Source organism: Centroberyx affinis, unplaced genomic scaffold, assembly GCF_046629955.1.
Source record: "Centroberyx affinis isolate AG114_WGS23_722 - 3 ecotype Tasmania unplaced genomic scaffold, CSIRO-AGI_Caff_v1 ptg005268l_1, whole genome shotgun sequence".
Taxonomy (NCBI): Eukaryota; Metazoa; Chordata; class Actinopteri; order Beryciformes; family Berycidae; genus Centroberyx; species Centroberyx affinis.
In genome coordinates this window covers 65,233-91,078 of record NW_027282625.1, presented here as the reverse complement: position 1 = coordinate 91,078, position 25,846 = coordinate 65,233, and the positions used below count along the sequence as shown (strand labels likewise).

Sequence of the window (25,846 nt, the reverse complement as noted above, 5' to 3'; positions counted from 1 at the left end):
GTTATTCGACAGACTTTGCAACTAGATGAAACATTCAATAATAGAAATCCTTTAAAGGAGAAGTCTATCTTTTCTTCCTCTGTTTCCTTTCCAATTTCCTTTCATTTTCTCTGGGGGATTTGTTGGCATCGGAGCGACTCGTCAACGCTCTCAGTAAGATACAGCAAGTATAGTGAGGCCTACTACTCGTGAATTAGGCTGACATTTTCTTCATTTTTATTGCCACCATTTACACTAGTCTAATCAGTCTGCTGGTTGGCACTGTCATAAACATGATGGACACCCCGGCATTTCAACTCATAAACCAAGCAAAATCTCTCTAAATGACATGGTGACTCATGAATCTAATAATTTTCACCATTACCTCATTATTAAAACATAAATAATAAAGAAGGAGCTAAACAAGAAACAAAGATATCTGAAAGGCTTGGAAACATACTGGGAGTCCAAAAGTTCCAGAAACAAACAATGCATTCTGTGGTTTCTGTCTGGTTCGATGTGATAATACAAACAATATAAAATGTCTTCATGTGGTTGTAGACCATGTCTTCCTCACACAAGCAGGTAGCGTGGCATGGCATGTCCTCATTGTGCATTCACACTGTGAGCAACACGATCAACAAGTCACCGGAAGTCCATTCATTTCCTATAGAGCTCCTATATTGGAAACCACTGAATTTTCCACCGTCAACGGCCGTCAACGGCCAGTCAGATTCCCTTGTTTCCCTGCCTATTTGATTTTGTTTCGTGAACAACAGCTCTGCCAAAATAGTTGAGAAGTTCATTCCAGCCATTCAAAGCTTCCCAGTTCTCTACTACTTCTATTTGAAAGACGACAGGAATAAACGGCTCAAAAATGATGCCTGGAGAAAGGCTGCAACCATCGATGGGGTCAAGTGTAAGCTCTGAGGTCGTTTTATCGATTTTTTTCTGTTTATTTTGGATTTATGCTACCTAATTAGCGCTTGCTTGTTAATTCATTGAAATGATGTAATGTTATAAAGGCAAAACAAAAGCGGAAATACATGATTTGTAAATACATTGCTTATTTTTCTTGGTCAAAACTTCTTGCAGCGGCTGACCGCTACACAGATACAATCAGATCCTCTCACGCCGCCCACATTCGGTCAGAATAGAGCAACAGATCCACCAAGGTGCTCGCAATGTGAATGCACAATCAGGCTGTTAACCTGTTGAAAGGTTGTTTGATCCCCACTACTACTGGCACAGCACTGCCACAGTTATAAAGGGCACCTAATCTCCATTTATATGCCAACCTGCTCCAAGGACAGGTACTGAAATGTAGCAGTGGCTAGCAGTCGCTAAAAACCACACATACTGGTGTGTTGCTCTGGAAGATTTCAGCAGTGATGGAAAGTAGCCCCAGTGCAGCATCGAATTTGTGGTGTTATAGTTAAAGGATGGTTCCATACCCCCCAAAAAATCGTTTATACAGCATTTTAACATGTCATTTATCAAAACTGTATTCATGTACAGGTGATATATACTCAAATCATACATTTAAATTGCCATTTTTAAACCCAAACACACTTATATCGCACACGGTTACAATGTCCACCCACTTGGAGATCAATATTAATTTAATCCCTGAATCTCTCCACCCAGGCAACCTACCAAGTCAATTTATCAATGCAAGCATTATTGTGCTGGAGCGCAACGCCGGAGCAGGCACTTTCAGTCCTGTGCCAGCAAACAGACCTTTGGATTCTTTTCAGCTGCTAAGCAGAGGCCGCGATGCCGAACCGTCCCTCGCACCTAGCGCTCACGCAGAGACAAAGCCCAGCATGACTATACCTGTCTTGCGGGTCAGTAAAGGTCAGCTTCCGCCAGACAGAGGCTACCGTTGTGCCCAGACCGCAGCGCTCGCTAGGCAGATATTGCCTCATCACAGAAGCCAGGTGTCCATAGCAGCTTGGTACGGTCGGGAAGAATGCGAGCAACAACAAAAAGCCGTGTACGACACAACACCTGGTGCTGCCGTCCCGCCGCGCCTCTCGTCTGCTCTGACAGGCGGGCTGATGGGGAGTCACCTTGACTACCAATTTAACCAGAGAGGACAGGCAGTGCCAAAAAACCAACTGCCAGCCCAAGCAGCCATATTACAAAAGCACATTTTGATTACAGACCATCATGTACCGAGGGAAGATAAAAGGATGGCAATCTTTGCTAGGTGAAGGTGGAAATGATGCTCAATAGACAAGGAAAAACATCACTACAGCCGGTTCAAGTGCACGTCAGGCCATGTCAGAGCACACATAAGCCTTTCCCTGACTGTGTGAAAAAGTCGGGAATAATGGAGTTCTTTTGTGAAGCCCTTTTACAGGATGTCAAAGTGAAGTATTTCCCACAGAGCCATAGATCATAGATTTGACACATTTAATGCAGCGCTAACATTAAGCACATAACAACAGTCCCTCTTACCTCGACAGTGCACTCCTTCGTCGTATCCATCCTCACAGTCTCTGGCTCCGTTGCAGAGTTTGTTGAAGTGGATACATTTTTTCGTCCCGATGCACTGTATGTGATTGAGGGGACATCTGATCACCACCTCCCGCGCACCTAAAGCAGGGAAACAAGAAGCTGTCGTGAAACTGAAAATGACTTAACTCACTTAATCCTTCTAAGGGTCGTGGGGGGGGGGGGGGGGGGCTGGGGTCTGTCCCAGCATGCATTGGGCAGAAAGCAGGGAAATACCCTGGACAGGTTGCCAGTCCATCACAAATGTCAGGTACACAATCAGGTACTGCATTAATTTAGAGCCACTGAAAATGAGTATTAACAAGGTTTTTTTTTGTTTAAGCTTTTGGAATGATACCCAGGAAACACAAAACCTTGAAATAACGTGAAACAAATGTGCATATTTCTTCATTATCATTTGCATTTTCTGCAGGTGAGGTCATTTTTTCCATATTTTGCGAGTGTCTTTCTCAAAGTGCTGATACTTCAAGACCACGTACATGGGAGGCGGGAGAACGTATACATATGCAAATGTATTTACACTTCACAGCATTGTTCTTTACACACAACAGATGTTCGCCGCGCTGCTTCGCAGCCACGCCGGCGGAGTCCTATAACAAACTGCCCCGGATCTCCCTGCCAACCAGGCAAACAGCGGAGAGCATCTGTTTAAGGATTCATGAGGCACATAGGTGACCCTCATCCCCGTGACAGCCACGAGAGCACATAAAACACATCTGACCGGCGTGCCAGCACTGTAAATGTGTCACATCTCCACCTTAACTACATTGGTATCAATTACCAATGCGCCATCGCAGCCACTTAGCGGGGAGATTTATCGCCCACGTGACGGGATCCGTTACGAATCCCGAGAGTTCTTCCCCGCACCTCAGAACTTGCATCCCAGCACACTAGAACCATCTCGACTGGGCAATTACTTATTCACAGCATCCATTTATACTTCATAAGGTAAGAGATGCCACAATTAAGGTGGCTATTACAAAGAGGGCTGTCATTCCCCGCTGATTTAAAGAACGGATTTGTGGACCGGCAGGAGTGTGTCTGTATTGACACGATGATGACTCATTTTCGCCTCTCCTCTCGAGCGTTTTTATTGCTTTAAAAGGGTGGCGGGAGATCGTCTTCTTTAATGTACATTTCTTGGCTAGCTCTCTGAGCCCAGAGGATTCGCTACACTTTACACCATATTTAGGCGAGTCAAATATAAGTGACCTTGTCTCCGCAGTTCATATTTCATACATGAGCACGCTGGCAGCCTCATCTGCTGGGGTCTTTTTTCACTAAGCGTCAGTCTTTCAGCTTTTTCTTCCACTTCATTTCAGGAATGACTTTACAGATTGCACTCTACGCCTTGCTACTTCCAGACAGTATATTATAAAAAACTTCATTTCTGAAGCATAATATTTACATATCTAAATATACATTCAACATTTAAAAAATACAGAGAATCCAGGACTTAACTTGTCTCCTATGACTTCTATATACAGTAGATGATTCTATCCTAAAATGTCAGTATTCAGTAGGCAATGGGCTTAAAATGACCATGTCAGCAATCATTTTAATGAAAGAAGAAGTCCTTTTTTCTCTCTTACAATTACAGACCCTGCAGGAAATCAACGGTGGATCCTACAGCTTGCCAGTAACCAATCAACACAGTTGAAAATACACAGGAAACCCGCATTCGGTCATTGAGGAAAAGTGACACACTGTCATACAGCATTCAACCCGACGCCACAACACAGCACTTGTCCATTCGGCAAATGTGCTAGTTAACACACAGCTGTGAGGGTCTCTGACAACGTAACAGCATTGTCAGCCTCTCCCCTTGCTCTCTCGCCGCATGGGCCCTGATCTAATGTGATGAGGGTAGGGATGGGGCATGAATATTCAGCGGCTCTGATCCGTCATGCAGGGGCACACAGATGGTCTCTCAACAGCTGAGGTGCTCGCGATTGCTCTGTCAACTTCCCCAGCTACTGTATGTTGTGCACACTTGCTCAACATTGCATATAGATATATAGATATATAGATAGCTTATAGCTTTCATACAATGTAACACACTTTCTGGCAGCCATGTTGACAGGCTTCACCCTTGGGTAACAATGGCCAAGAATCATACCTGTCAACATTGGGCTTTGAAAATAAGGGAGATTTTCCGGGACACCCACCCAACCATAATTTTTTCCTTATGAAAGGGATTTCCTCTCTCGGTTCCAGAGATCTACCAACTAGCATGCTGGTTGATATCTTTTTTCCCACCGTGATCAATACTAAACTCCACCCTAAACCTTGCAAAACACATGGTTGTTGTTGTTAGTACTACATACAGTTTGTTGCCAGCAGACCACCACTGTGAGGAGACCACAACATTGAGCATTTAGTGCATCATGATAAAGGGCTATATTTGAAAATGCAATATAATCTACGTATATCAATACAGATGAAATCAGTCAGGGATTGCCATTGCCATTTTTAGCACTTTAATTTGGCAACATTCAACAATAAATATTTAAATTAACCAACACAAGGTAACAATAAATTCTAATAAACTATAACGTTGTCTAATAACAAACTATAAACAATTAAATGTTGCAGTAAAAGGACATGTAGAGAGAGGCACTGAGCTTCTTGATGCCGTTCCACCGGCAATGGAAATGCTGCTGGTGCTTGCACTACTGAAAAGGTCAGTAATTTTTGCGCATTTTGATGCCTCAGCTTCACAGGCCTTTATTTTTTGTCACTCAATTTCTCTGCCCCACCTTTTCGTTTTTTGGAAGGATTCCTTTCTATTTTGTTAAGTTTTACTGCTGTCTGATCGCACTGATCGGCTCATCTGACGCTCCGTTCGCGAGGGGCGGAGGCATCGCTCACTCACCTCTCTCTCTGTCTCTCTCTTTCTCTCTCTCTCTCTGTAAAAATAAAAAATAGGGAAATACAGGAGATTTACGGGGAAAATTACCAAACGGGGGCACGGCGGGAGAGGGGGTGAAAATACAGGAGAAACCCGGGAAAAACGGGAGAGTTGACAGGTCTGCCAAGAATAGCTGTTTTCTAAACTTAAGACTCAGCCATTTCAACATTATGGAATAGACATGTTTAACTTGTTAGCTAACCATTGGTTGGCTAACGGTCTTGTTTTTAACAAATCTGCATTGCACAGCAGCTTGTGTAGCTAGTAGCTAGTAATAGTTGCATGTAAACCTACATTTAGAAAAAAAATCCTAGTTCATCAGTCCATTCACTTTTACTTAACACAGGCTTAACATTAGCTACTGAATAGACCTACACAACAACCCTTTTCAGGTATCAATTTTCTTGCCCAGTAACCATTAACCTGTTCTGTAGTCAACTGGACCTGATGGTGTCAGCTGTGTTTGATAGGAGATTTATGACACACCTGCAAAGCCTCTATTATCACATCAAATTTTTAAGTCAAAATGGCTTTAGGTCACTGCATGGCAAGTATAGCTGTAATTGAGTCCAAGTGGTTCTCAAATGGTCCAACAGATAGGTAGGTAGGAAGGTAGGAAGGAAGGAATGTAGGTAGGTAGGAAAGTAGGTAGGTAGGTAGGTAGGTAGAAGTAGTGAGTTAGAGAGAAGGAGAAAAAGGGAGACAAACTGGGAAAGTTGGAGAAGTAGGTCCCACTTGTATTAAGCAACTCCTGATGTATAAATCTCCAATTATTTTAGATGAGAACTGCGCAGCCCCAGTAATGGCTTGATAAATGAATGATGTCCAGAGATGAAACAAGCAAGCACACTTAAATACCAGTTTAATCACAACACCTTGAGTGGAAGGCGGATGTTCCCCTGGCAAGCTAAAAAAAATGATAGTGTGAGATGCTTATTCAGGCGAAGCTGCAAACATTTACGATCTGCATCGATATTTATTAAAGTCTCACTTTACAATAACACAGAACTATAAATTAAAATGAAACATTCCCATCTCCAGTAAATACTGCACATATTTTAGTGCCACTAGCAAAGCTACCTTCATTTGTACTGTAGCCTAACCATCTTCACTATGAAGCACAAATATTATTAAGCACAAATTTCAGCACAAGAATTATGAAGGAACATAAGTGTTATATATCAGTTCAATACATCAGGTGAATGCTGCCTATAGAATACATTTTTATCTATTATTTTCTGCTAAAATGACACATGTCAGAAGATCAAATATTTTCCCATAAGAAAAGTCTGCACTATTCAAAGCGTCTATACCTTTTCAACTTCAAAAAATGTCTATACGTCCCATTAGTTTTCAGCGTGAACAAAACAAACTGTCGATCCTATATCCTTTGCACATAGTGTTTTTAATTAAAAAACATGGTGATATTTACCCACTTTGGAGAAGTGAATGAGGAGGAATCAGCTGGGCCAAGCTAATCCCTCTATTTAATGTGAAATGAAAGGCTTCTGGGTGGAATTTCAGCGGCTATGTTCATTATGATTATCACGTTAATCAGAGCCACTCTACCGGTATATGTGTGGAATGATGAATTCCTGAAAGAAAATAATTGAGAACCTATCAATGGGGGGTGGGGGGGCTCTTTGAACTCCTCTGTTCAGGGATTCGCCATATCCCTAACTTATCATTTGCATATGTGCCGATGGATTTCATTTTCTTATTTTTTGGGCCAAGTTGATGATCAAAGTAGCATGCCCACTGACTTGAGGCTCCCTATCTTGACATGCCCTGCCAGACACACAGGGTCTAGTCAGTATAAAGGAAACAGCAGCATAAAGACTTCCCGTAATGGCTCCATAGCAACACAGGGCACTATTGTGGTATGGTGAATCCCACATTCATCTCAGAGGATCAGAACAGTGCAAGGCCCTATGGAAACTCACTTTTATTTTTCCCAAATTAATTTTCACGTTCCTCTTTACACAGATTCTGGGTTTTATAGATTTTTTCATTTTAAAATCTCCCTGTTTTGCTGTAGCTAATGCACCACTTGTTGTTCTTACAAATATCTCAGATCTAATTGTGAGCATGATGATAGTGCTTTAAATAATTTTGGGTACATCTAAACCTAAACCAAAACCATGCTAAGAGCCAACCAATCAAACAGGGACGTTAACAATATCAAGCAGGCTATTGCTCAGTGTAACCTTATCAAAGACCAGTATGTAAAGCTCAAATGACAATAAGCCTATTTTCACAGCTATTGAATCAGTGCAACACAATACCAGCTGTCAAATCCATCATCACTGGAAGAATCTGCCATGTGAAATGCTGCCGTCTACTATTTGGTCTGATGCACAACTTTTACTATTGTCTAGCAAAAGGCATAATGACATGCATATAATGACATGCGTGAACTCCACATGACATTCTGACAAAGGGTGTCACGCTACAATATCGCATACTCACAAAGACAAGGCACAGGAGGTAAAGAGAAACACTAAATAACAGGGAACTTAACTACTAAGGCAAAACTAACCAGTAACACAGTAACACAGGCGGCCTACCCACAATGCATCAAGAGTAATCCCCGCCCCGCTGCCACAATACAGTTATGACGAGAAAATGAGGAATCAATACGTGATGCTCTGCCCGCCCATCCAGATACTGATCTATCTGTTATTTAGGCCAGAATGTAAATATTGCTCAGCTTAAAACCACAGTAGGAAAAGGCAAAACAGTCAAAATTTATGGTTTTGAATTCATATTCTTTGACTGCATTGCAAAATGGAAAACATAGCGTAGGGCCCTACCCGCTGTAATCACTGCCACATAATGATTTGAGTCATCATCTGTGCGCTCTCGCCCTTCTTCAAGATATCAATGGAAAATACTTTTTCAACGAATATAATTTCCCACTGAACGTGAAGACAATGGAGTAGAAGTGCTGCTGGGTCTTTGTGGTGATCACATACAGGTGCTCTTTGGATACTTCAGGTGTACTGTGCTTATTCCATCTTGTGAAGGGCTCATTGCATGAGTGGAATATGGTCTCATTAAAAAATTTAAAATGCAAGTCTCCTTCAAAAACGATCCAAGGCACACTGTAGGGTTTGTGCAAAATTAAAATGCCTTTATTTTACATGGCAATATCTATTTAAAATGACCAACGCGTTGCGACCGACAAAGGTCTTCATCATCGTCAAAATTGAATTGATTTTCATATCTCATTATTGGGAGGGCTGTAGCCTATAGCTAGCAATATTATCATGCTCTTCAAAGCATTTGGTAACCACTCATGAGTTGCATTGTCATCCTGGAACACACCACTCCCTTCAGAAATATATACATGAAATGATGAACATAAGCAGCCACTATTACAATCTGCCTGGCCCTGTAAAAGACACATTGATTGATTCCGCAGCAGGAGATTTAAGCACAACCGATTCAAATAGAAGTGATTACTTGGGCTTTAAATCCTGGCACCCTAAACTGAGTAACAGGTCTGTTGCCTACTGTTGGCTTCCATGAAGTGCATGGAGCTGTTCAAAAATAAGATGACAGAGAAGATGCTGCCAGAAGTGGTGTAATGTTGTGAACATTAATCTCTGGGCTCCTAAGCCTCACTGTCACTGGTCTGGAAGAATAAAGATGAAGTGTAAAATGCATGAAGACTTCAGTGTAGTTGCTGGTGTGTGTGTGTGTGTGTATCTCTATGTCTGAGTGCGTGCTGAAGCTTCAGGAACTCATGGGAAACGGTGAACTCTTCACCTTCACATCCTCTCTATTTGTGGTGATCTTATTGTTGTCAATTTCCTACGTGTCAACCAGCGATGTTTAAAGCTTGAGGCTGTTTGGATTTTCAGATGTCTGGGCGATGTGATGCTGTGGCTTGACTTGAATTGCTGATGGAGAGGGATGATATATTTATGACTGTCATCCGAAAAACTGTTAATGGAGGGAAAAGCCTTTTCCCCCCCGTATCTCAGCTTGATTTGGATACAGGGCCTGTTTGTACCAGGCTGTGTGCTATAACTCATATCTCAAAGGCAAACAAACCCTGGCCTAAACAAATTTTGGTTGCGTGGTAGTGCGATACTTATCTCGTTACTTGTCATAAGCAATGTGCATCTTTTGAGGCATTTGGCAAAGACTTGCAACAGTTCCGTGGAAACAAAGCTAACTGCTGACATGCGCACGGATATAGCACAATGGCATAAACAAGAGCAGATTTTAGTTCACATTACAGCATTAGGTGTCAGCTCTGAGCAGTGTTTCACCAGTGGTAAATACGGCTCTGTTCTACTTTTAAACAGTGCAGTGGCCTAAACATGTAGGACTCTTCACCAGATTTTTTTTCCCGTGTGACCTTTACATCCTTGACATTTTAGACGATGCACTCAGCCAGAGCGTCTTTTTGCTGTATATGTCTGAGCCCAGATAAAGAGGCAAATTTTTCAGAAGATGTAGCCTTCAAAGGCTGAGATCCTATTTTGCAGCTGTAGATTCCTACATGTTCAAGTTTTACTTCACCTAGGGTCGCCAGATGCCTGGGGGTCCGGTCCGATATTTCCCTGTCTTGGGTGGGTGTTTGTTGCTTTAGAGCAGGGGTAATCTCCACCAACCACAAGTCACCTTATCACCCCACGTGGGTGTGTGTTTTATTGTGTGGGCATAGTGCAACGTTTTAATAGGCTTATTTATCAGCAGTCCTACATGATGGAGATAAAAAGGTAAGTGAACTCTCTCTCTGTCTGTGTGTGTGTGTGTGTGTGTGTGTGTGTGTTATTTGCACTAAGATTTCCCCCTATGTTGTCGGAAGTGACTGTGTGCGTCTCTGTGTTTTTTGCTTCTGTAAGTACTAAGTAGTCGAGCTGCAGAAGCCAGCAGGCAATATAATGTTTACTAGCTTGTAGAGTACATAAGATCACTCTACTCTGTAAAAGAGAGCAAATACTGAATCATGACAGCGATTGTCACCTGTCAATCAAAAATGTGGTTTGATCGTGTGTTTAAACTCTATTATCAAATATATACGTATGTACTTGGGGCACATGCACATCTAATAGTAACATCAGGCAACTGGAGTGGTGCGAGGGAATATACATATTTTACCATTCCACAAAGCAGGAAGTCATATAGAAAAATGTCAACTTGGATTAAGCTCACACTCCCAGCTCAGTAAGATCACTATAAGAAGAATCACATATTTGATTACACTTTTTTCCTCCTTTTTTGTGATTTTCTGTTCTCACTGGATTTAGTTGGCTAAGTAACGTTTGTTCATCTTAGTTTATTGACAGGACTTACTGTGCTCACTTTGATTTAGCTACAACATTGGAATGACTAAGTGCTGCCGACTGTTTCAGCAAAATCATATAGGAATGCAAGGTCTCCAGAGGTTATTATCAATAATATTGAATGTAATATTGAACAGGCATAGAAAGTATAATATTGTTGCTGATTGATATTGATAAAACTGAATTACATTCAGGTTAACCAGGTTTGAGCTCTACACAAGCACATCCGCACACACTGTAGCGGTTTGACCAAGTTTAAACCAGTCAACCGACTCACAGTTACCATGGTGATTATTAAGCTGTCGTCGAGTCTCCGGAGACGTTTGGCTGTCGGATCCTCGGCAAATTTCCTTGGGATGATGAGAGGAGATGTGAAAACATATTTCTTATTATTTATAACTTAATTTGGGCGATCGCCACAACACGCACACTTGTGTGCATGCTCGCATAATGCCCAGTGTTACCAAGATGTAAATCTGGAAACCCTAATATCACCTCAGAAAAGAATGACATGGTTGCAACTCCCTCCCTGGTGGGAAAATGTGTTTGTGCGTATATGTTCTGTGTATGTTATGTAGACATAAGCTTTATAGAAGCTTTGTTGCGTGTCGAATGTCCTAGCAACCACGGTTGGTGTCATCCTGGAGGTCCACTGGAAAACAGACTGTGCAAATAATTCATTCATTCAAACCTATTGAACCAGGCAAAGAAACCCTTGAGGCCAAGAAGCTCATTTGCAAGGATGGCCTGGCAAGACAGACAGCAGGATAAGACAAACAGGTGGCATGTGGTACAGATGAATACAATACAAATGGACAAGACACATCAATAATGGCTGAATATACAACAACCAGCAGGCTAATTTAGCAACTGATATTAATGTTAACCACTTGTAACACTAGCTTCTACTAGATATGTTTCCCAGTGTGCAAATGTTCACAACAGGACAGTGATACTTAGCTAACCAGATGCAATGGTTATTTAGCTAACAAACTGACATTATAATACAAAATCAGATTCATCTGTGCCAAAATGATCAGTTACAGCATAGAAATGAACAATGTCTACTGCATTTTGTAGAGACAGCCAACTTGTACATCTAGAAAAGCAATAAACTGTTCACACACTTGTAAAACGAACTGGCTATCATCACAATCTTAGTGATTATATTTCTACTGCAAACAAAAATAACTTGTAGGCCGACAATATACATGCGTCCTGCTGTGCATTGGTTATAATGTTATGAATTAAATGTCTATCACAATGTCAGAAATTAAAGGAATAATATCCACAGTGCAGCCACAACGAGAAGTGCATTTAGCCTATGCCTGTCAACTGTGCACACATGGTGCAAAAATTGCAAAAATACTTGTGGGCCGTGTTGTTTTATAGAAGGACGATGCGTCTGTTGTTGTGGTTCAGTGCAAATGAGTCTATAATCTTCTGGACATCCAGGGCCTTGGTTCTTTCTGCGTGTATAGACAGTAGGGCTGGGTATCGTTTAAAAAATGATGATACCAGTACCAATACCAGCACCCTTAAAGTGATACTGATACCAAGAGAGTACTTCATTCGATACCTTTTATTTTACGTTTTGGTGGCATCTCGGCACGCTGAGCTGCCAAATCCGTCACATACACCGCGCTCGACTTCACCACCACAGACTGTATGGGTTGTAGCTGCTGTGGTAGTGGGCCAATCACACGTCGCATTAAATCGAAGAACGCTTGCGGTGATTGGCTGCGAGCAAAACCACACAAATAGTCATTTTTTTCTAGATCTGTGTACAAAAAGAATCGAATGCAGGTATCGTTTGACTGGAGAAGTTTCGATACCACTTGGTACTGGGTTATTTCGGTCGATACCTTAAAGGTATCGAGTACCGATACCCAGCCCTAATGGACAGGCAGGCGAGGGTGCTGAGTCGAGGGTTTGCCATTCTGTGTCTCAGGTAGGTTTTTACACGCCGCATGCAGGAAAAACTGCGCTCACATGACTCACACACACACACACACACACACACACACACACACACACACGTCATAGGGTACACGCGCGGCACGAGCACGCAGCCAGGGATCGGATTAGGAACAGGTACGTATTTCTTTATTTAAAAATAAGGGGGCTTAACTGGGGATATACAGATTTGTGTATGCAGGCTACCTGATGTTTGCTAAGCAAGTGATACCATTTCTTGAGACCTAATTTTGTCACCTGCTTGTCACACAAATTCTGCATTCATATGAGAGACAATACATTGCATATGGCGCTCCCTCCCACAAAGTGGTAAACCAACAGAAATGCATGTTAGCTCTGCATGCTGATTGTGGTCTCTATGTCTCATCTGCCTGTTCCACCACATGTTCAATGTTTGATATTTTCCATTTGTTCGTTGATTTAGTAGTTTGAACAGATTTGTGGCTGAGTTAATTCCATCTGTATACACAGCATACATGCCTGTATGCTGTATACATATATATAGTTATGTCCTGTATGGAGATGTGCAAGATAGAGTTATGAATCTAAAACCAGAATGTAAAGTAGGAATATGGGACCAAACTTGATAGATGCCTAGCCCAGTCTGTATTGGCCATGGTTACCTAAATGGCATTATGGGCTAGGTGGGCATGTGGGATGCAGCAGTCCTCTGACTGCCTTGTTATGTTACTGTAAATGTTTGCTTTGCATCAAGTCTAGTCAGTATGCATTCCATCTGAGAGGCAGCAGCATTCATATGAATGTATAAGTGAATCTGAATCTAAATGCCAAAGAGATTCGCTGTCAGTCTATTTGTCCAGAAGTCAACTCTGCACATTTAATCTCTGTCCTTGTTGCATAAACATATAGGAATGATTGATTTTTTTTTGCATAATATCTGGTATCACTTATATTTACAAGAATAACCCAGAGTTTGATAGACGACAGATCAGCTCAAATGAAAATATTTAAATTTCCTCCCTAATAAAAACGTCTTCCACCATAATTTAATTCTCCTAGCGGCCATATCTCACCCCAAAAATGCAAATCAACACATGCTACATGCATTATGTACAGTAAATGAGAGCAAAATCATAAAAGTAACGTTCCAGAGCCGATCGGACCCACTGACACCTCATTACTCATGTGTGCGTTAACTAAAAATTTGCTGTAAATTATATTGAGTATTCAATCAAACCCATTTGATGGACAGGAATAATGTCAGCAGTGTACAATGGAATGAAGCTGTCATTGTGTTGGCCTCCATACATCCTGGCTCTACTGTACAATAAAGAAGCCATACATCAGCCTACAGACAGGAACGAATGGAGCCGGGGACAATCCAATAGAGCTGCGTTTCAGAAGCATCATACAAACAACAGCAAAAAGGCCAATTGAATATTATTTGGAAAACAACGACATAATTAGTCAATAGAGATACTGTTGTGACCGACCATTATGCAAATGTTCTAATCTAATTGTTCTGGGACCAACTTCAAATGAATAATACATATATTGCAGTCAGAGGGGCTAAAACCAATATTCACTGAGAACAATTATCTTCTTCGGAGCACAATATACAGCATTGTATTCAAGCCTGACACCCTTTCATAAGAGGATAATAAACACGTAATAGTCTTACTTTATGGCTGATGTGTTCTAACTTAATGTCATTACTGCAGACGCCGATGTAAAGGTTTGGCCTCAACTGAACGAATCAAATGACGTCTTTCTCCTTGGATTTTCTATTGATGATGTTTGAGTTTCTGCAGGTGGCGCCCTTTCCTTGTCTGTTCAGCCATGGCGGCTGTCGCTGCTCATGCTAAGTACACAGTTCTTCTATTCATGCCAACAACCACCCCCACCCTAACCCAAACCCCACTATGACAACCACTCTCCTAGACATACACCACTACAGTCAAGACGTGGCAACCGCATTTGAGATCAAGGAAGGTCAAGGAGCAATTCAGAATGTGATTTGAATGTGTGTGTGTGTGTGTGTGTGTGTGTGTGACATCGTGAACTGACCTCCCCTCAGTGCCATCGAGGACAGTTCGGTCATATGTCCTTCAAATACAATGGAGAAACCCTCCCATCCCTTGGCCTTGGATTCCTTCATTAAAAATGTAATAGTTTTAGTGGAGAGCTCTGACCTTTGACTTTGTTTATATTTTGCACTATGCAATGTGTTTCAGGGACCAAATTGGTGTGCTGGCCTATAGTGTGAATCAATTGATCATAAGGGAGTAAATAAATCATTTTTTGCTGGAAGGCTTCTTTAATGAGGATCGTGGTTAAAGCAGAATATACACAGTGAGGGGGAGGACGTGTATTTTTTTTCGAAATAACCTCTGGCTCTAACCCAACTCCCCGAGAATTATCATTGGACTATGACCACTGTTTATCGAGCGGCTATAAGAAATGGCATTAGCTCATCCCTTTCTCTATCTATTATATTATCCATTATTCATGATTAATAAATAAATGAAGGTCGGTGTCAGTGATTCATACTCATTGAGAGCCAAGTCCAGGCTGCGTTTAAAGCTGTACGGGAAGCGGTCGGCGCTCGCCATTGTGATGCTGCAGCCTCTCGCTTTCATTGTGCGGCGCGGTCTTCATGTGTCATCTGTTTGTTCTGATTTAAAGCTCGCAGTGCTCTGTCGCAGCAACGGGGGGCTAATGCAGGCTTTAGTACTTTAATGTCACACTATGGTTCCATGACAGCGAGCATGTCAGGTTATAAAATATGCTCTTTCTCTGGCGCTTCAGGTGACAAGCCGGGATGCTGTCCTTTACGATGTTCATACTGGGGAGGAATACAAACGGGAAAATCTGTCAATGGAGCGAACTGTTGAGACAGGCGCCGCGAGAGCGAAGACAAAGCGGTGGTGTGCTCCTCCCAGTGCATCACTTCTGACACGGATGAGACATTGCGTGGGTGGTGGAGTGACACCGGGAAGCCAAACTCATTCTCAACCAAACACTCTCTCCAGAAAAAAAAATGCTCAAACACAGTCTGCTAAACTGCAGAAAGAGATGCAGCGGAGCAGGGGGGGGGATACAAGCAAATGATATTTCAAGGGCAAAGAGGTCGGTCGACTTCTCGTTACTGCAAAAAAACGTGCATCGGCAGAGGAGGAGGTCTTAATCGTCGAGACTACAAATCATCAAGTGCCTTCACACATAGAAATCAGGGCTCTATGCTAGCTTTTTTCCCAAGGAGTACACACAAAGAAATTTAGGAGCACAGTGAAAAATGTTCAAGTAACACAGAGTTTATTAACAAACAATTTATTACATACATATTTATACTGCGCGCGTGTGTGTGTGTGTGTGTGTACTAAGGGACACACATCTGTGCAATAGCACATACCACCAAAATCACACATTGGCCCATGCCTACTAGACCATAGAGATATAACACTAGAGGGGACATGTCATAGAGAATTCCTATTCTGGAATGGGACCAAATGGCAGCCATCTTACCTGGGTCAACTTCTCAGCTGACTGTAATTGGAATCAATGGTGATAGTGCCTAATGCTGCCATTATGATGCTAATATGTTTTTTATTGAGACATAACTACTACTTTTTATTTAGCTCACTGTATGCAACACAACTGTGACTGTCTAAAATGGTACCACACATGAGCATTTTTTGTAGTTTGTAGATAAAAATAGCTAAACTATGTTAAGTAATCATGTTTTCAATCATAAAGATTATCTTCTGGAAGTATTTCAATGGTGCACTTACTTTACAAAAACTATGAATCCTTTTTTCAAGAAGACTTTATAATTCTCCGATTTCTTTGGTACTCTTTGGTACTGAGTAGTTGTATTAAGAGTATATATGAAAATCTGCTTATTTTTAATGTAAAACCCCCAAATGATCTGTTGTTGTGGCAATAGACAGATGTTGGCAGCAATTATTAAATATCACCAACACTGAAACACACCTAACAATACACCCAGATAAAATATACAATAAAAGGCAAATGTATTGCCATTAAGTGGTTAGTGTGACAGCTTTAAGCCAATTTAAGCAGGTAATAATGGACATAAGCCATATGGACATTTTTACTTTATTGGCATGACATCTTAGCCTACAATTAAGATTACAATCCATAAAGAAATAATTTCTATAGATGCCATCATGTAAACAAGTAGGCTACTACAGTAAAAACAAACATCTCTACACTTGAATCAACATAAAATCCACAGTAGCCTATACAGATATGCAAATGAATGTCCTCTCTGTCTGCCACCACACACCACTATGTGTCACTTCCATCATTAAAGTGCGTCTAGGCAGAAATAGCCTGCAATTAATAAAAAAAACAAATCGGCGCATTTTCAGCAGCGGTGCCGCTACTGAGTACTATACAAATACTATAGAAAACACTATAGAACGTATTTTTAGCATGGCGGGTCGCGACTTTACGGTGGCGACCTGCCACAGTAGAAGATAAACACTGGTTGGACATAATGCTGAATGATGTGTGCTGACTGTTCTCAACAAACAAGGTGTTTGTATGGCAGCAGAGAGCTAGCCAACTAACATACAGCTGAAATGTAAGGATTGCATCCAACAGCCAACTAGCTAACACATACACCGTTACAAACTGTTTCAAATAGAACTCCAGTCTGTTGGCTACTACTAGCCGGAAATGTTGTGTCTTAAGTTGTGTCAGTTAAATTTCTACAAAAGCCTCGTTAGTTGAACCTTGCGAATCCCCCTCGCCGGATTCCTCTTTCTCCTCGTCTCTTTTTCGCTCAAAATAAAAATTAATGGGCTTAATTTTTACCGATGTAGGTGGGGGCGGGAAGATCACGGTAGGTTGTAATCTTTACTCCGTAAATTATTTTTCCGGTTCGCATATATCTATTTTTAGGGGCAAATGCGAGTGAAATACTGGCACTGTAGAGCCCTGGAAATGGACATATGCTCGCGTACGCTTTCAACCGCACACAGAGACATACACACCATATTTGTTGTGTCTGTTTCCCGCCTACTAGCGCTACCGGTAAAGCAGATGGCACAAGCCTGAGGAAGTGTATACGAGTTCTGCTCCAACTGTACAGAGAGCGAGAGAGAGAGAGAGAGAGAGAGAGAGAGAGAGAGAGAGAGAGAGAGAGAGAGAGAGAGAGAGAGAGAGAGAGACTAAATTAAAAGTCTTATTTCAAAGCCTTGCGCCTCAGAAGAAGAAGAATCCCTTTCTCTGGCTGCAAAAACAGCAGATTAAGACGACTGCAAGTGAGATGCGTGTGAGGCAGGTTGAAGATGTTGATGGCAGCAGAGGCCAACGAGCTGCATTTGATCTCTAATCACACTGAGGTTTCAGATGCACGGCTGAGGAACTAAACACGATATCCAATTACCTTCAGCCGCACTGACACTCCAATCCCATGTTAGGATGTTGTAGGGATAGTGCGATGAGAACATCACCTGGAAGCATTCTCATGCCCCGAGCAGATCTCCGCCCCCCCGCCCCTTACTTAACAGGAGACAGCAACGTAAAAGCTAAAGCATGCATATTTTTTTATAGACAGTCAAAGAGTCGAGCGTTTTCAATGAAAAAAAAACGCTGTCAAAATATGCAGAAGTGGTATTTGAATGTAAACATGCTCCAGTGAGGGTAATGGCATATTTTAGGATTTTTTTTTTGATGAGTCAACAGAAGGGTTGCGTCCCGGCGAGGAGAGAACGACGGAGAGGTAGGAAAGTAAACGTTACATAATGCAAAAGGCCCTGTCCTTCAGCTCAATAACAAGGTGCTACGCTACATTACCCCCTAAACCTCCGTCCTACTGGCGCCAATTCTCATGGGGACCAGACACATTTGTGATACATTTATTTCAATATGGGACTTGCCAGATAAAATACCCCGCAGGATGTTGATCGGCAGCCCAAAATACACCGCATATATAGTTACTGCAGCTTCATCGCAGGCAGGCCCACATTATTCTCGGTGGTCCTAAGTGCTGTTTCCACAGGGGCTTTGTCAGCTACTTCTGAATGTTTTATCGGTAATGTGAGTTTAAGTCTAAAGCTAAAAACACGTACTTGGATATTTCATCCGCGCGAAATAAAAAGAGCGACCCTACAAGAGCAAGTGCCACACAAACATTCTAATGTGCCGCGGATAAACTCCCAAGGATAATTTCCCAATGATCAAAAATGATGATTTTCATATTGAACTCGACAGTAATGAGTAAAACTGCATTCATGCTGCTCACTTGGTTTATCTTGCAATATGGGGTTTGCTCAAGAGCTACGCTTGGCACTCCCCCACTGACACTTGAAACGCATCTTTCATCTCGCGCCGTTTTAAAAGCTTGGTTAAAAGTTTGAGCGTGCAGTGTAAAAAGAAAAAAAAGAAGTCAATTACTAAAACTTACTCTGAGGCACAACAGTGAAATACACACCCTGCAATCCTCTGTAATCTGTGTTGGATCATGGGAGACTTTTTTTTCTCTTCGATGCTGTTTTTTTTTCTCCACTAGGATGCTGCCTTGTTTTTTCCTCCCTGTCTCTGTGCCTCGGTCTCTCTAGGATACTGATGAGCTCGGTACAGAGAGCCGGGCACTTTACAGGAAGGCACGGGGAGCCCTGCCCTCCCCTCTCGACGCAGGGGAGTAAGTGGAAGAAACTCCGGAGAGACTCGCCTTTGAACAGTCCCCTCCCTCTTGCCTCGGGGACGCCCAGATCGACATCAATGTTGATCGGGTCGAGCCAAGCGGCAGCCATGAAACGGAGCCTTGGCGACGCTCCGTGACCATGTTTTTTTTTTGAAGGCAGCTGCTGACCCCGTTTATTGTCTCGTCCTCTGGGGGTGACAATTCAATCAGGGGGGATTCAGCGGTCTCCATCTCCACCAAGACATTCGCAAAGCTCTTCGTGGCAGCACTACTGAGACGAGCCGAACATCCATGAAATCTTCTCCTGCAGGATTCATGAAGGATTTAAGTTCCGAGGCGTGCAGCGTCAATATTGGGAGAGATTTGCATGTTGACAGCCTGTAGGCATTAGCAGTGGAAGTTTTAATAAAACAAAAATAGAAAGGGTGTGTGCAGAAAAGTGAATTATGGCTCTCGCACTTTATCTCAAACGTGCAGTAAACAGCTGATTTGTATGTCCCCAGACGGCCCTGACAGTTCCCTGTAAGTACGATGCACAAACTCGGAATGCGATTACCCTAGCCTAGGCAAATCTTCCTCGCCGCACCTCTGCTGTGTTGTCTCCGAACACAGCAAAGGTTCCACTCTTCCCTGCACAGAAAACGCCTGCGTGGACCGCTCCGGAATTGGAGAATTGCCACTTTGCTGGGTTTTCTTTAGCCATTACTGGAGCGCGGGCTGTTTTTCCCCGGCTCCCTGGATAACCGCCGTCAGCTGTCCAGTCCCGGGAGGCCCGCGGCTGAGCGGGTAAACCGACACCTCCCTCTAGTCTCTAGGTAGTAAAACACAAGGCCGCCCTCCCTCTCCTCCTCCTCCTCCTCCTCGCAGGGGTCTGAAGATGCAGTGATTGCATCTTCCTGACAGAGGCAGAGCAGGGAGGAGAGAGGCCAACGGTGGCGCCACCATTTTTACATTTCTAGAAGACAGGAGCGTAACGCATTACCTCGCCTTTTTCTTTAGATAATAAATACAGTACATGGACGGCCCGAAATATTCGCACTGAAATCAAAGCTGAAACTTCACACCTTGCTGAATTCCATGCGCCCTTGTTTTAATCCTCTATGGCTTCACTCAGCGCACATCAACCTATATAAAGGATCTATTTTTGCGCAGGTTATGGAAGCTCTCGCTGTTGTATAAGGAGGCAAAATCCATTCCAATCCCTCCTTCTGTTTGCAGGGCAAAGCTGATCTAATTCCCCTTTCTATCAATACATAATCCATGATAATGAGCTGTGCCGAATTCCCAAGATGAATATGCAAGGTTTTCTCTCTGCAGGCATTGTAAATAAAATGGAGCCAGCATTAATCGAAATGATAATGAAATACCTTGTGGAGATTAAACGACTTGGCCCACAGCAACCTTGGAGCGATCCAATAATTTAGCACAATATCAGAACATGACTCACAGAGAGAGAGGGGGAGAGGGAGAGAGAGGTAGAGAGAGACAGGGAGAGAGAGACAGGGAGGGAGAGAGAGAGATCATAGGTGAACGATCAGAGGATCCATCAAAAAGTCTGCGGGAAACAGCCAACAGGGCCCCAGGGTAGTCCATTTGCATACATACATCTAAATGCTCCTTGAAGAGGCATTTGTTTAAAGGCTGAATTATTTTCACGCTCAGCTTCAATATTTATTGGCCTATAACATACACTTCTCTCATGTCATAGCTGTCCCTTGCTTCCCAGTTTAAAGTAATAATCTGCGACATTTTCATATAAATTAATGTGTGTTTTGCTACTCTCTATCACTGGTTTATATAACACAATCTTTATTTAACCTAGACCAAGTTCATGACAGCTTTTACGTTTTCTACTGTAAACACCGATGCACAGAAAGTGATACATTTTTAAATAAATAGAAGAGAAACTGAGTAGTTAGCATGAGCAGTGATAGCCACCATGGCTGAACAAAGACAAAGAAAAGAGCGCCACCTACAGAAAATCAAACTGAAAATCCAAGAAAAATAAGTCACAGTACAGGACACACTGTTTGATTGACAGGTGATCTGTGGGAAGAGCAGTGCAGAAACACCACAGCAATGAGCGCTGAGCACCAAAGATGGAGACAACATCAAACAAGAGGCACTTGAGCTAACATAACCAGTTATGCTAATGAGGGTATTAGCCAAGGTAATTAATGCAGTAATTAGCAAATATTTCTTGGCCAACATACGTCTTCTCATAACACGTCGGTGGCATTAAGATGAACTCCAAATCTTAACGCATTATGGAGTTATAGCAGTCTGAGTAAACTCAGTTTTCCTCATTAATTAAGGTGCAGCAGGGGGAACCTGTAGTGTGAAGTTTCTATCATGTATTGTTCTCGAGTTATTGTGTGCACAAGACAGACAGACAGACAGACAGACAGTCAGTCAGTCAGTCAGTCAGTCAGTCAGTCAGTCAGACAGACAGACAGACAGACAGACAGTCAGACAGTCAGACAGTCAGTCAGTCAGTCAGTCAGTCAGTCAGACAGTCAGACAGACAGACAGACAGACAGACAGTCAGTCAGTCAGTCAGTCAGTCAGACAGACAGACAGACAGACAGACAGACAGACAGTCAGACAGACAGACAGACAGACGCCACCATGATAAATGCCACAAAAGTCCTGCATACCATGTACCATGGTGGCAAAACATAAAATTGAGGATTACCACTTGTTGCAGTAATGTTACAGTAAGATCAACTTATTTAATAGAGAATAAGCAACGTGAACTACATGGCTTCGTACTGACTCTTTTTTATGTAGAGATGCTAATTGCCTCACAATTATCCAAATGTACAAAAGAATATATAAAATAACATGCATCAATGCAACAACCCTATCCCATGTTTGTTCCTTATAACTACTGCTCCCTATAGCTGGTACGTCTTTGTTATAATAAAGACAATATGTAGTTTTATAATGCCATCCCTGAGGATTTTCTTTCAACTGAATGTTGCATAATTAGTTAAACTTTAGAGAGTTTAGAGATTATCACTGAATGCATGCAGAGTGCCCTGTCAATTGCAGCTCCCTTGCTTCCAAATACTATGTTAGCTTTATTTGAAGATAAACATACAAGTGTAGTGAAGGACAGAAGAACATGATGGACAGAAAAGACAGAAAAGTCTGACACATATTTCCACTGTAGTCTTGAATCATGCAACACTGGGAAGCAAGACAAGCAAGAAACACTGAATAATACTCATCATTTCAAAACTAAAGCGCCATTTTTTTCCATTAAAAAAACAGATTTGAAAGTATTTAAAGACGCATTGTCGTGCAACAGGACCACTATGCCTGTGCAACAAAAAGACTATTCCAGGCAATAGCACCTGTGTAGGACAGACTACTTTTTACCACAGAGGTCCTGAATCTGTAGATGTTAACATCTGTCACGCAGGCTGTCATTCTGTAATTACAAGACTCTCTGACAAATGAGCCCAGCATTATACAGTCAGTATAAAAAAAGCAAGGTTCAAACGACTGCTGACTAATTAAAGTGGACACGTTTTTTCTTCTGGCATTTGCCTTCAAATGTTCTTAAAGCTCTCTGAAAGAAGTTTCGATGCACAACTCATTGTTACCAATTACTTTCTTCTTAAGGAAGTGACAGGCGACTAAGGAGGTAGGCAGGAAAAAATAAGCACTTTAATGGAGTTTTAACACTTGAAAGGTCAAGGCAACAACTGATAGCGCTCTTAAGTTTTAGAATTAAAATATCTCAGCTGTAAGAAACGCCGTCTTTCCATGACTGGGGAATGGTATTAGTTTTATATATCTCTCTTTTGCTACAGCAGGATGGAAGCTTTGACGGATCTTTCTGTGTGTCTGACGTATTTTGGCATATGTTGAAGGATGGATATAGAAAATTAATAATATCGTCTCTTCAATGCAGCAAAATCCATGCCCGACCAACAAATATCCCTTTTATTAAATTACTAAATTATTAAAATGGTAACAATTTTTACACCGTTTTTCTACTGGTTGGTAGGTATTATCAAACTGTTTTCCTTTTCTTTCTTAATTTTGATTGCACAGTCCTTAGTTTACTGTTTTACCCTCACAAATTCACTTTACTGTACTGCTTGAAATTGTGAAAGCAGTTTGAAATCTTTCTAAGGATGTAGGCCTATCTTATTTTCATTGCTGTATGTATTTGTGTAGTCGGGATTATTGTGAGAACATGCTGTATGTATTTGTGTAGTGTACTAACTCTTATCAACCAACAATCCAGGCAGTGGACCATCATCCATAACCCGCGGCAAACAGCCTTCCATCAGTGAATCAGTGGAGAATTATATTGTATTGGGAACAATGAACAAGCAACAATTGCCACCCAGCTCGCACAGACAGATGTCCGCTCCACAGGGATGAAAACGGAGGGAATAAGTCCAGCGCAACTACCCATCGTTGCCCTGCACTGGTGTTTTACAAGATCCTGGACGTTGCACTTATCAATTTACATGTTCGGTTTTATACTGTATAAACAGCGCGTGACTAAGAAGATGAGCTGGTATGACTTGTTCCTGCAACAAGCTAAGGAGCTGCACACAGGCTGCATGTCGGCCAGGGAAGCTCTCTCTCACACAGCAGAGACACTGCGCCAAGATCCATTACACATCAGCGCTCTAAGTGCTGAGAGAAACTGGCCCAGCAATAAGACTTCTAAACTGAAACCGCGGTGTTTTATTTCCTCATGTTCGGAAGACTGTTTCAGCGCTAATTACTCTACTCGCTCTTGCTTGCATTTAGTGTTTTATTCCCTCACAGTTTTAGTATATTATGTGATAAATGCTCAAACGCAGCTATTTCCGTGTATCTTCCATTTGGCCTATCTAAAGACACGTTTGGCCCTGTTGCAATTCATTGTTTTGGAAAATAAAGGAGTATTAAGTAATCTATCAGCCTTGATGGGCGACCAGTAGAAATTGCAACAACATTGATAGAACTTATTTCCTACACAATTCTCAGTCTCAGCAGCTGGCCATGTAATAGTTGAGTCATTAGTATTGATCAATAACAATATCGGTCCCCACAATTATGGTCATTTTGTTGTATGAGGCAGTAAAAATCTTACTTTGTTGCCCTTTTAAGTTTAGAGAGAATTTAGAGGTAAGAGAAGTTTGAATCCCTAAACTGCCTGAGAAAATGTGAGTAGGGAAAGTAGGATAACACCAAAAACTATAATAACCCTGTAGTAAACAATGGAAATAATAAATAATAATGATAATAAACACAATTTAGTGGCATCAAATAAAATGCACACACAGTTGACAAATTAGTTCAAATTTAAAAAAAAAAAATGAAAAAGGAGTGTGCCTTCTCTTAGACCCCCCTCCCCCCAAATCCATTGGCCTTTATAATGTTCATCTACATTTTGTATGACAGTTGTGCTAGAGATATGACTCTGAGACTGAGGAAAACTGAACAAAAAAATTAAATGACTGTACATCAATGCAACAACCCCATTCCATGTTAGTTCCTTGTAACTGATGCTCCTTATAGCTGCTACGTCTGTTATAATAAAGGCAGTATGTAATTAGTTTCATAATGGCATCCCTGAAGATTTTTGTCAACTGAATGCAGCATAATTAGTTAAACTCAGAGATTATGACTGATTGCATATGCAACCGGAGCGCCCTGTAAATTGCAGCTCCCTCACTTCTAAATATTTGCTTTATCTGAAGGTTAAGATACAGCCAGCAGTTCATACAAGGGCAGGGAAGAACAGAAGTACAGGATGTACCTTGGAACAAAACAAAACAGTGGTCTTGTATATAAAAATATAGGAAAAATGATTTTTCCATTGCAATCTCTTGACAAGAAATTATTTATAGGTTTCTTGTTGTTAAGTGTAACAAGAAGACCATTCCAGGCAATAGCACATATAATAAGCCACAGTACTTTTCCAGTTCAGAGGTAGGAGGTGGAAACCGGCACTTATTCTGTAATTATGAGACGTGCTGACAAATGAGATGCTATGGCAGCCTTCCGTATGACAGCTTCGGTATCAGTGAAGAATGGCATGGAAATGAGGGACTTACAGGTTTTGCCGGTCTCGTCGGAGGCGTCGGGGCAGTCGGGCTCGCCGTCGCAGAGCCAGGCCTCGGGGACGCAGGTCTGCCGGTCGTGACAGTGAAACTCCCCTACGTCACACAAGATGGCCTCTGGACGGAGCGCGGGGAGGGAAGGGTGGAGAGGTGGAGAAAGACAGAGAGAAGATGCAGCATGAGGCGAATGGGTGAATCGCATGTTTCGTCACAAAACATGGCGTGGCCTCACCTTGATTTGCTTGAGAACCGAGCAAAACGGTGCGGGTGAGATGGCACTGATCCTTGGCGAATGATTGTTATTGTGAACTTCGGGTCATATGGAAGCATACAGCTGAATGGAACGCGGATAACAGCGGCTGGCATCTATCAGAAGAGGCCGCCGCTTTTATCTGAGTAAATGCGCTAAAGTGTTGCTAAAAGTTTTGAAAAGCGTGACAATAAA

General features: G+C 42.0%; 1 protein-coding gene across 1 annotated transcript in view; it reads right to left on the bottom strand.

Moving 5' to 3' along the window:
• LOC139667045 (low-density lipoprotein receptor-related protein 1B-like) overlaps positions 1-25,518 on the bottom strand; it is a gene marked incomplete at both ends in the record, with an annotated part of 84,741 nt that extends 59,223 nt beyond the window's left edge. Inside the window, 2 exons of the mRNA XM_071546424.1 lie at positions 2,443-2,580; positions 25,396-25,518. Coding sequence (XP_071402525.1) covers positions 2,443-2,580; positions 25,396-25,518 — 261 coding nt within the window. The remainder of the gene's footprint in view (positions 1-2,442; positions 2,581-25,395) is intronic.
• Between the last annotated feature and the right edge of the window lie 328 nt (positions 25,519-25,846).